Source organism: Lineus longissimus, chromosome 6 (assembly GCF_910592395.1).
Source record: "Lineus longissimus chromosome 6, tnLinLong1.2, whole genome shotgun sequence".
NCBI classification, from domain to species: domain Eukaryota; kingdom Metazoa; phylum Nemertea; class Pilidiophora; order Heteronemertea; family Lineidae; genus Lineus; species Lineus longissimus.
In genome coordinates, this window is record NC_088313.1 from 11,041,992 (window position 1) to 11,054,628 (window position 12,637).

At 42.7% G+C, this 12,637-nt stretch overlaps 2 protein-coding genes across 4 annotated transcripts in view; both read left to right on the top strand.

The window, feature by feature from the left end:
* The window catches only part of LOC135489273 (DNA replication complex GINS protein SLD5-like), a 249,221-nt gene that overhangs the window by 117,426 nt on the left and 119,158 nt on the right, over positions 1 to 12,637 (top strand). For both annotated transcript variants that reach the window (XM_064774554.1, XM_064774555.1), the window contains exon 4: positions 11,909 to 12,006. In XM_064774554.1, the coding sequence (XP_064630624.1) occupies positions 11,909 to 12,006 (98 nt within the window). The remainder of the gene's footprint in view (positions 1 to 11,908; positions 12,007 to 12,637) is intronic.
* The window catches only part of LOC135489277 (uncharacterized), a 253,966-nt gene continuing 251,211 nt past the window's right edge, over positions 9,883 to 12,637 (top strand). The window contains exon 1 of one of the 2 annotated variants that reach the window (XM_064774561.1): positions 9,883 to 10,078. The gene's annotated coding sequence lies outside the window, so the exon portion shown is untranslated. Of the gene's footprint in view, positions 10,079 to 10,201; positions 10,394 to 12,637 lie in introns of those variants that run through there. The other variant, XM_064774562.1, reaches the window with a different exon arrangement.

Consider the following 12,637-nt stretch of genomic DNA (forward strand, 5'->3'; position numbering starts at 1 on the left):
CAAAAGTGTAAATCTAAAAAGTGTGATATCTCGCTTATTAGTGATTTGTTTTTGATGAAATTTTTATGGTAGGTTTTCCTAGTAAGGGTATATCACATATCATACGTGTTTTTGATTTGACCTACTTTTCAAGGTCACAGAGGTCAAATGGCGTAAATTTGCCATTTGAGTGTAACTGGGGCACGTTTCTTAATCAATAAAGCTATGAACTTGAAACTTGGTGCACCTGATTCCCTACATCATTTAACCTCTGACACCGAATTTCAGTCTGATCTGATCCTCGACTTGGCCACCAGGGGGCGAAAACTAAAAAAAGTAAAAAGTGCAATATCTCGCTTAATAGTGACTTGTTAGCTCACCTCTTAGCAGAGGTGAGCTTATCCCATACCGTGGCGTCCGTCGTCCGTCGTCGTCGTCGTCGTCGTCCGTCGTCCGTTAGCAGGGCAGGTTTCGTAACTGTTAGAGCTATTGAGTTGAAACTTGGTACACATGTACCCTTATGTAATGACACCTTGGAGACCAAGTTTCAGTCCGATTCGTTTCATGGTTTGGCCACCAGGGGGCCAAATGTTAAAAGTGAAAATATGCAATATCTCCCTTAATAGTAGTCGGGATATTTTGAAAAAAATATGGTAGGTACTTCTAGCAAAGGTGCATCATATATCCTCCGGGTTTTTGATTTGACGTCCCTTTCAAGGTCACAGAGGTCAAATGGTGTAAATTGGCCGTTAGGATGTAACGATGGCACGTTTCTAAACTGCAATGACTATTGATACCAAATTTGGTACACATTTACCCCTTAGTCAGGTAATCTCAGGGACCGAAGTTTGGTCCAATATGATTCACCACTTGACCACCAGGTGGCAAAATCCAAAAACCTTAAAAATGTGATTATTCCTTAACTTCTTGCCCGATTGCCACCAATTTGATATCATGGGTACATCTAACCACCATACAGTATATGTCACACAGGTTTTTAATTTGACCTTCTTGTCAAGGTCACAGAAGTCAAATGGCGTAAATTCGCCGTCAGGCCGTAACTATGGCACGTTTCTTAACTGCAATGACTATTGATCACAAATTAAGTACACATGTACCCCTTGGTCAGGTGATCGCTGGTACCGAAGTTTGGTGCGATCTGATTTGCCGTTTGGCCTCCAGGGAGGGGGCCAAATCCTAAATTCTTCAAAATGCCATTATTTCTAGTAATGACTTGCCCGATTGGCACCAATTTTATATCATAGGTACATCTAGTTCTAACAACCATTCAATGTGTCACCCGGGTCTTCTTTGATTTGACCTACTTTTCAAGGTCACATAGGTCGAATGTACTGTAAATTGGCCATTTTGGGGAAATTGTAATTGCTTGGACCTACATCAAACCTAACACTACATGACACAATACCATGCTCTTTATCCATCTTTCCTCCACATGAGGTGAGCACAATGGCCCTGGCCATTTCATTTTCAATTCTATTTCTATGATAGGTACTCAGAGCAAGGATACATCACATATCCTACGGTTTTTGATTTGACCTTATTTTCAAGGTCACAGAGGTCAAATGGTGTGAATTGGCCGTTTGTGTGTAACTATGGCACGTTTCTTAACCACTAAAGCTATGAACTTTAAACCTGGTACACATGACTCCCTAGGTCAGATGACCTGTGACATTGATTTGCGGTCTGGTCTGATTCTTAACTGGGCCACCAGGGGGCCAAAACAAAAAATTTAAATAGTGCCATATCTCGCTTATTACTGATTAGTTTTTGGTAAAAATGTTATGGTAGATACTCTTAGCAAGGATACATCACATATGATACGGGTTTTTGATTTGACGTTCTTGTCAAGGTCGCAGAGGTCAAACGGCTTAAATTGGCCATTTTAGCGTAACTGTGGCACGTTTGTTAACCCCTAAGGCTATGAACTTGAGACTTTGTACAAAGGACCCTCTAGGTCAGCTGACCTCTGACCCTGAATTTCAGTCCGGTTTGATTCTCGACTTGGCCACCAGGGGGCCAAAAGTGAAAACCTAGAAAGTGTGATATCTCGCTTATTAGTGATTCGTTTTCAATAACATTTTTATGGTAGGTTCTCCTAGCAGGGATACATCACATATCATATGAGATTGGTCGTTTGAGTGTAACTATGGCACATTTCTTAACCACTATAGCTATGAACTTGAAATTTGGTGCACATGACTCCCTACGTCATGTCACCTTGGACACCGAATTTCGATCTGATCTGGTACTCAACTTGGCCACCAAGAGGCCAAAACTAAAATTGGTAAAAAGTGCAATATCTCGTTTATTAGTGACTTGTTTTTGATGATATTCTTATGGTTACCATAATGGTATACTTACTCCAAGCAACGATACATCACATGTCATACCGACTTTGGTTTGACCTATATACTATACATGTACAATGTTTCTTAACCTGGATGAATTCCAAAGCACCAAATATCTATACGGTGAGCACAATTGCCCCTGGCCGTTTCATTAATAAATAATTGGGGGGGGGGGTGGCAGACAATCCGGAGAGAGAAATCTGACGAGTGGTCTAGGCAGGGAAGGACCTAGACCACGTGCTGAGCGGCGATGATTGGTCTGAGAGACAGCATACCGTCTGTCATCACAGAACAATCGCGCATATAATATTAGGAGAAATTGGAGTGAGAACTCCACGTAGCCACATCCAAAACTTCGCTCAGCACCATTCCCTTATACTCGGCCCAAGCAGTAGAGATGGCACAAACCTTGTGCGCAGTCATGACGCCCAGCTCAGCTGTGGTTAAGGCCTTATAGGTCAGATGTTTGAAATCCTCCTGGTGCATCGGCTCGAATGGAAACTTCATAAGTGCCAGCCAACTTCAAGGTGACCAAGACTTATCAGCCAATAAAAATCTCTTAACCCCCGATAGTTAAACCACCGATAAAAATGAGTTGTTCAAAACTAGTTTTAAGGACCCGATAGGTATCAGTAGATTTAACAGTGGATCTTTATATCCACACTTTCGGAGAAAGTTCGGATATATTGTTTTTATCAGGATTGTCCGTCCGACCGTCGGGCCGTCCGTCCGTCTGTATGTCACACTCTTGTGACCTCTCTATATTTTGAACGAGTTCGCCTAGACATTTCATATTTGGTGTCCACGTGTATCAGGTGAATATCAAGGCCAAGTTCGATAATGGCTGATTTTGTACAGAAGATGGCCGACTGGCGGCTATTTTGTTGTAAAACTTGCAAATGCCTTGTGACCTCCCTACATTCTGAACGAGTTCGCCTAGACATTTCATATTTTGTGTGCACATGTATCGGGTGAATATCAAGACCGAGTTTTATAATGGCTAATTTCGCACTCAAGGTGGTCGACTGTCGGCCATTTTTTTGTAAAACTTGATAATACCTTGTGACCTCTCTATATTCTGAACGAGTTCACCTAGACAGTTCATATTTGGTGTGCAGGTGTATGGGGTAAATATCAAGGTCAAGTTCGATTTCGCACTCAAGATGGTGTGATGTTTTAGTTTAGATTGTGACAACAACCACAACCTAGTATTGGTTTACCTTGTAACAACGACTACAACAGGAACAGGAACTAGAGGCCTTCTTTTGTATTGACATTTACCATGTAGCCATGCTGAATAAATGGAGCTATAAATCCACAAATATCATCTTTCATACCGGCCATCAACTTCACAAATGGCGACGAGGATGGGATGCAAGTACCTAAAAACATTTTAATCACCACATTTTTCACAACCTGTGAAAGACTTCAGAGATTAATCAGAATCTTTGACGACCATCCTGACCAGGCACAATGGCAACTGTATTACCTCAGTTCCCTGAGTTTGATCTCCAACCAAGGGAGACAGCCCCCATCCCGTTTGACAAATATGTGAAACGTTTGTCAAATATGTTCACAGCCATGGGAATTGATACCCCAGCCCGCCAAAAGGCCATGCTGCTACACTACGTAGGAGAATCCACGCATGATGTGTTCGATACGCTGACTGTACCTACTGTTGATGCTGATGTAGTAGACCGTGTAGATGCCTATCTATGTGCTGTCAAAGCTCTAAAGGACCACTTCGAACCTCAGAAGTCAGTCGATCGTTTAGTGTACTCATTCCGGAAAGAAACCCAACAATCCGGCGAATCCGTCGCAGAATTCCACACCAGGCTAACCATCCTAGCGAAAAAATGTGATTTCGCTGACCAAAACTTGGAGATTAAGCACCAGATCATCCAAGGAACCCACAACAACCGCCTACGCAGGAAATGCATCAAACAAAGCCTCAACCTGGAGAACCTCCTAAAGGCAGCCAGGGCCATGGAAATGGCCGATGATCACACATCTGTAATGGAAAGCCACAAAGCAAATGCTCTGTACTCTAAGTCAAAATGGAAACCACCACTGGCGCAACACGACAAAAAACCAAATCCGCGCAACAACACCTGTGGATTGTGCGGTGGCCCATATCCCCACCAAAGGGAGTGCCCAGCCAAAGGAAAAGAGTGTACAAAATGTAGCAAACTAAACCATTTCGCCAAGGTTTGCCGCAGCTCCCCAAATTATGGATCGTGACCTCGACCAAACCAGAATCGCAGCCACCAAAGGCCCAAAGGTCGACAGCATCACCACAATGCAAGAGCCTTAGAGGATACCACTGATCAGCCTCAGGGGTCAGCCTCATCAATTTCCCATATCCCAAGCGATGAAGACGGAGACGGATACATCTTTCGAAGGGGGGAATGATGTATAGTACCCCCAGGTATATGGCACGGCTTAATCCGCCGGCCATAAGGGAATTCCTTTATGGCCCAGTGGTTGGCGCGTTGGCCCCAGAGTGGAAGTTAAGCAACGTCGAGCGCGGTCAACCTTCGGATCGGTGACCGGCGCGTACAATACAGGTCCCTTGGAAAAAAGACCTGCAAACTTTCCTCCGCAACTACAGAACATCGCCGCATTCAACTACCGGCGTTCCACCTGCGACCCTGTTTTTAAAACGCGCTATAAACAATAAGTTACCACAACTGCCAAGCGTGGACCCCATCGCAGAAATCATCCGGAAGCACGACTCTGAGCAAAAATAAAAAATCAAAGCACACGCTGATAAGAAAGCTTATGTCAGACCAAGTGAACTCAAAGTTGGCGATGCAGTCCTGGTCAAAAGACCATTCACTGCGAAAAGGAGTGACACTCCATACGAAATCACACCAGTGACGATGACACACAAGAAAGGAACAATGGTAACTGCCGCTGGTGATGGTCGCGAGGTGACCAGAAATTCATCATTCTTCAAGAAGTTGGTCAACTATGACCCCAGTGACAATGAACAATTGCAACCTTCGGTGGAAATAAATGAACCGGAAAATGATAAACCTGAGTTCACACTCGCTGCTGAACCGGAGAATCAACAATTGGACTTGCAATTAACCCAACCCGTAGAGAACTCTGAACCAGGAGGGTCACCGCCGACCCCTGTAAAACCTGTGTTGCGCCGTTCGAACAGAGCCCGGAGAAAGCCGGAAAGGCTAGACTTGTAGCGATATGATCTGAGCGAACAGTAAACAATCATTAACATGATTAACAGTCATTATATAGACTCCTCTCATAGACAATCGTAACAGTTGTTACACAACATAGACTCATATATCATTATATGGACTCATAATTTCAGTTAATAGCGTTTGGACGATACTTACATCTCAAGTAATTTAGTTTAGGATATGTAATATGGTGGAGCTTTAGTAATCACGGTTCTGTGCCACATAGGATGCATATGGCAATGTTAGAATTTTGGACTTTACAATGTTAAACACCAAATCTCATTTCATCATTTTATTAGAGCAATAATCTACAAGGAAGGAGATGTGATGTTTTAGTTTACATTGTGACAACAACCACAACCTAGTATTGGTTTACCTTGTAACAACGACTACAACAGGAACAGGAACTAGAGACCTTCTTTTGTATTGACATTTACCATCTAGCCATGCTGAATAAATGGAGCTATAAATCCACAAATATCATCTTTCATACCGGCCATCAACTTCACAGATGGCCGACTGTCGGCCATTTTGTTGTAAAACTTGCAAATGCCTTGTGACCTCTCTACATTCTGAACGAGTTCGCCTAGACATTTCATATTTGGTGTGCATTTTTATCGGGTGAATGTCAAGGCCAAGTTTCATAATGGCTGATTTCACACTCAAGATGGCCGACTGTCGACTGCATTGTTGGGAAGTTTTGCAAGTTTTGCAGGTTTGAAATATCTGATGTGGAAGGTTAAATGCTTTTGGGAGCTTTGGATTATTATCTTCTGGGTTCTTAATGGCTGTTACTCACTTAGGTAGGCCAGAATATTCCTGTGTTCTGAATTACTTTCACAACGCACATCGCATCATTATTGGTGACACGGTTCGTTTACAATCATTACAGCCAGATCCTGTTAGGGAAGGTCAAAAGCGAACCTTAGGTTGCAAAGGCAAATGAATTGATGCATTGAGGTTCACTTTTCTCTTTGAGTTGCCCGATGATGTTGGTATTAGGGTAGTCAGGTGTAATCACAGATAGTCTAATCGCCTCTGGCATATCTGGCTGATTGCTTGCCACAGCAGGTGTTACCTATATATAAGCTGACAAGATGTTGAGTTTAGTAATGGTCAACGGTGTAACTTTTATGTGTTTGCTTTGTGGTTATGTTGGCTGAACTTTTGAAACGACTTTTAACCCCTCAGGACCATTCTCCTTAGGGGTCAAGCCATGCTGCTGCTTAGAATGTGGTGTTGTTAAAGGGAATATCTCGTAGCAGCGATAATAAACGAGATTTAAATTTTTGGTTTTTGTGGGCTACTTTAAAAACAAAAATTAACTTAGTCACAGCATTTTCTTCTTCTATATGTGTGTATGGGAGGGGGGCGTCTACACTTAGTCTTAGCTTTAATGTTTTGACATTGCTCAGGTTCCGGACACTCGTGTATGGGCGGAGGCTACGGAAACAGTACCCCTGGAAGTTTGTGGCTTTCAGGGGGATTAGAGATAAAGATATATAAAAGAATCATTTGTTCCCCGGACATTGAACTTTTGGAACGTCAGTTCCCGTTAGAAATTTTAGGCAAATCCCAAGGGTGTCTATAACAGTTCATGCCTTTGCGACACCACTATATCAGGCTCCATAAACCCATGACAGATTCCATGCTATATTCCTGTTCCATTTCAGTTTCAAGCACACTGTGACGAAGTGTGTGCCATACAGTATTCAAATATCCCAGTACATTTATCCTGTGATAGAGTGGTCTAGTCTATAAAAGAGCCAATGTTACAGCCTTGCCTCTATCTCGACCTAACTTGAAAATAGTACACATCCCTCCGGCCTATGTAATGTATGCTATTGCGTGGCCTACTTACTGACACAGACTCCCTGTAGCCAGGTCAGAACTATCCGTCCAATTTCAACTTAAGCTAAAAAAATTGCAATGCATCAGGTGTGGATATACTGCCTATCATGTGATGTCCAGTTTAGCATGAAGCATGCAGTTTCATCTTTACCTGTTCTGTTAACACACATACCATGCAGACCTTGGCCTAGGAATTTTATGGTCAGTCTGGGGTGAAATCCCAAGGTGTATTGTAACAGTGAGGAAAGGTAGTTGATAAAGTATGGAATTAGTGAAACCTTGGAAACACTGATAAACCTTGTAATATTCGGGTAGTTGTAAAACAAGAAACACAGAAACAATCAGAAACACAGAAACACAGAAACGAAACGCAGAAACCAGTCTTGTGGCGAATTCTGGTCTGCAGACTCCATCTTGTTGCCATGGTTGTGGCCGCGAACGCGGGTGTAACTAAAACTGGTATTCAGTCGGAATGGAAGGAGGAATGCTCATTTCCCAATACCCCTTTTAGCCTCATCAACGTGTGCGCAGATTGGCAGCATCCGGCCTTGATCGTGCCCCTGACCAAAAACGGCCCCAGGCAGCAGCTGGGCAGGCAAGATTGAGTTACTCCAAGTCCAAGTCTAGTGCCCGCCCGCCCCCCCCCCCCACTTTACTCTATTCTAGTCGCCAAAATTGGTCTCTCACGTCTCACATAACGTCGAAATGATTCACCCATGTACTGGTACCGTACCTTGCATTTAGTGCTGCATCAGACGGGATTTGTAGGATGATCCTGGTACTTCATGTAAATTGAACACTACAAGGCAAGATGTTGCACTGCACCTTCATTTAAAATAACATGCTGTAGGAATCGAATCGAACCTACCAAAGTACTACACCACCACCTCAAAAGACTTCACCCATATCGTGCCGCCCCCTCCCCCCCCCCCCCCCCCAAGTTGCTCCATGTATCCCCTCAACAACTCTATTGCATTCCGGCTGGCCGCAACCCACCAACCTCAGATTTTACTTTTAAACGACAATAACAACGGATTGGGCAAGGAAAGTATCGGCGTGCCGCTTGATTCCAACTTTTATGAAAACCCGTTTGATTTTCGTTTCTGCGTTTCGTTTCTGCGTTTCTGTGTTTCTGTTTCGTTTCTGTGTTTCTTGTTTTACAACTACCCGTAATATTCAATGTAAACCATGGAATCACTGTGCAAATAGCGCGGGAAATCGGGTGCGTTCCTTCCACGATTTATACCCTCCCAACTGACAGTCTCGTCCCAGCTGACTTTATTGATAGCAATTTGCCAGGGCTTGTGGTATTCGACTTGATGACTCGACGACGCGATGGCTCGATGACGCGATCGTTGCTATGGATTTTGCTAAAATACGGAATCCCATGATCCTGGTCTCCGGGCTACCGCTGCAACAGCAGAGGTTTTAGCTCGGCCTTTCCCATACCCAGCTACGGTATGTGGAAGGATGTGCCCCTCCCCCCCCCCCCCCCCCAGCCATGGCCACTGAAGATTGGTCCCCGCGATTGATTTTGATATTTAAAGGACTCGCGGAAGCTTCATAGCATGCAAAATGACCGGAGATTTAATTGACAAACAAGCTTCTAGTGGCCAATGTCAGATGTCATGTGGTAGTCTGTCAACAATCGGAATTTCGCATATGTGCAGTTTTTTAGACTCAGTCACTCAGTCCCTCTTCCGTCCCTTGACATCTGCCCCCCCCCCCCATACATCAGCCCCTCTACATGCTTTCCGAAATTGGTGGCTTGCATTGGAACTAGCCTAACTTTTTCCCCCTTGTCCGTCATTAAAGGCATTCAAGTGTGTTGGTCAACCATGACTATCTCCTTTGTCCCTCCACCACAGGCCTCGTTTCCCCTTATGACATCACTATTTCGGACACTCAGCGCCCCATTTCTGGAAAGGTGTATAGGACATTTAATATTGCCGTGCTGAACGGATATCCAGAGCCAACCTTGTCTCCAGGAACTCGCGTGTCATTTTAACATTGGAATTTCTGCTCGTAAAGAACCTGGGTAGGAGGTTGATCTGAACCAGCTATATTTAGGTGTATTTAGCTGTATTGACGGTAAAGATACCAGTGGCTTGCATAGCAACATGGCGCATGGTTTTATCAAAAATGCGAACTTGTAGGAAACGAAAAATGGTCAGATTAGATACGGTGAAAACAGCTGGAAAGGGGTTGGTAATGATCGGTTCTTTTTTATTTTCCTCCACTTATGATTCTATGTATAAATTACAGTCCAAGCAGTGATATTCTTTAAAAAGATTCCAACTTGATCGCGTCATCGAGTCATCGCGTCGTCGAGTCATCGAGTCAAATACCACAAGCCATTTGCCAGTTAGTTCAGAAGCCAACATTTTTAATGTGGAGGATGACGTCATCAATTGGCAATGCGCTGTGGTCGTTAAAATATTTTATTTCTCTTCAATCGAGGCAAAAATTAGTTTTTATGATTGTTTTGTATTCCATAGACGATAAAGTATTATGCTCGGTACTAGATGCACGAGATCATAGGACAAACACACACGTGAATAAAAAAAACCGCTTAGAACTGGTGACGTCACAAAGATCTCTGCATCCCTCGATGCGTACTGGAAGATGTAAGAAATCGCTCACGGCGAAGGAAATTTTCATCCGCAAACTTCGGTAATAAACATGACTAGGCTTCTTTTTATTCATCGTTTGTTATAAAATATCAGTCAATCATAGACAATTAGGCCTAGACATAGTCGACAACCTTATCCATGCATAATGCATGACAGGCCCGCGTGGTGGTGGCGTATTTATAAGCGGAGCGCTATTGGTCCATATTATGGGTGTGTGGTGGGCGTGTCTTCCCATATTTGGGAGATCAGTACTGTACACTGGAGGCGAGGTACAACTGGGTTGTTCTAAAATATAGACTATTGAATCGGATATGCGACAGATTTCTAAATTACCATAAAATTCCGATCTGATCATGTAAGAATAAGCTCCAAATGTTGATTCATAACCACGTTAGGTTCGAATGGCATTATTTCATGTTTTTATGCATTTTAAGGAGTGTTTCCAAGGTTTATCAGTGTTTCCAAGGTTTCACTAATTCCATACTTTATCACCTACCGTGACGAAACAGGAATATTGCTTCAAATCTGCCAAGGGTTTGTTGAGTGACTCAGATATGAAAATGTGACTCCTGAGGGTTGAAAGTGGGTAGAAGGCCAGGGGCAGGGGTAGACGGGAGTGAGAACTCTGGCCTTATGATAGTCATCCTTGGTCACCTTGAAGTCAATATCACTATCAGGTTTTCAGTTCTTTCATGACAGACTCCTTCATGAATATGATGATGAATACTTGTTTCATCATCTCTGCCTCAGCTTATAATATTTGAACGAAATTTCATGGACATCAGATAGAAACCAATGCTTCTCTGCATCAAAATCATTGAAGATATATAGCAACTGTTCCTTGACCAATCCATGACTCATCATTATATAACATTATATAACAATTCATGGCACGAATTCAGCAACACATTGAGTGCATTCGATCTAATCCACTAATCCACATACCCATATTGCACCAAGTGTAATGAACCCAGTAAGACAGGTAAACCTAACACAGCAGGTGGTGTCTGTAGTGCAATAGCAGATGTCTAGGAGGAATGCCTTGGAGCGCAATCAATCAGCTTATCTGACCTATTATAAACATCCAGCTGAGAGGCATTCCACCTATTTTGCTCATCTTTCGCTAACGGGGTCTGGCGGTCATGATGATATCATGACGTGCAATGCAATATTTTTCGTTGCCGGCAAACGATGTTCGTTTTCAATCATTGCAAATTCGCTACATCTATCGAAACCATTTACGTTTTCACTTCCATTGAATATTCATTTCAGCATGATAATTGTTACAAAATTATTGCATTTTTGGCAGCAACGAATTCCGAAACGATTAGAAAGTGAATTTTTGTTTGCTATTAGCTAAGCGAATTGCTTCAAATAATTTGGAGATGATTTCTAAGATATTACCTGATATGTTGCTGACAGTTATTTGAAGAGTTCGGGGTTTAAATTGTAAAAATTGATGGAAACAAGAAGAAAAGAAATGGAATGTTGCTCTCCATTTTGGCCTCCAACCCACAACTGCCTGATGCTGCCACCTCCCAAGAGGTGGCAGTACAAATCAGGAGTTGACCCTACCAGTCCTGAACAGGCCTTCCTGTCAAGAGGAAAAGAGATCTAGTGTTGGTCAGGCTGCAATTAGGTAAGCTGGTCCTTCGGGCTAGCTGCTCAAAGTTTTTACGCATCCCTTTAAGCCCAAATAAAGAATTTACTAGTCCTGGGCGTCGGGTAGCCAATTTTTAGATCCCTGCATCTTCACCAAATGTACTACATTTAACAACTTTTCTAAATTCATGCAGCATTTATGTGGCAAATTTAGAACTGAAAAAATCCTTCAGTAATTGTTGTGTATATCATTTATAATTTTTTTCAGATCGAGGAAAATACATCATATATTTTAGTATCAGAAGCCCAGCGTCGTGACGATGAACCACCGCATTTATCCCCTGAAGAATACCAATACGCAAAAGAGTAAGTAAGACTTTTAAAAGCACCCAAGTAAGGTATATTTATTACAGCAGTCATGCATTCTTTTACTCAGATTTCACTGTTTTTTCTCCACTGTTTACTGATCAGCAGCCGTATAGGCGAAGCCCGTTAAAATAGGCTTCCGCCAACTTCAGTGGATTAAAATACGGCAATAACTAACTTTTTAGCTACGCTAGCTTCAAGCGGAGCTTATGGTTTGTACTGGAGCTGGCCGAAAGTAGTTCCAGCAAAATAGTTGCATTTTCATCAGAATTTGCTGTAGCTGGGCCAGAAAATGTGCCAGGATACCGATATTTTAAACTCTTGTTTCGATAGGATTATAGTTATTCTTAGCAGAAAGACTAAACGCCCCGTAATTGGCAGTAATTGGCAGATTTTAAACTGGAAATTGTCGTCTGGTCAAAAGTCGCAAAACAGCCTCATTCCTACCTGTCTCTGTAATGTACTGAACGCGCTACACATAAGGCATTGCCCTAAGGCATTGCAGCCGAGGCTGATAAAGTGATGGCCATTTTGCGAATGTATATAGAGTGTGTACCTTCACTTCAAAACATAGTTCCAATCTAAATTTTTCATAATGAGCAGTTAGAAAGTGGTATTTCCCTATATTTTG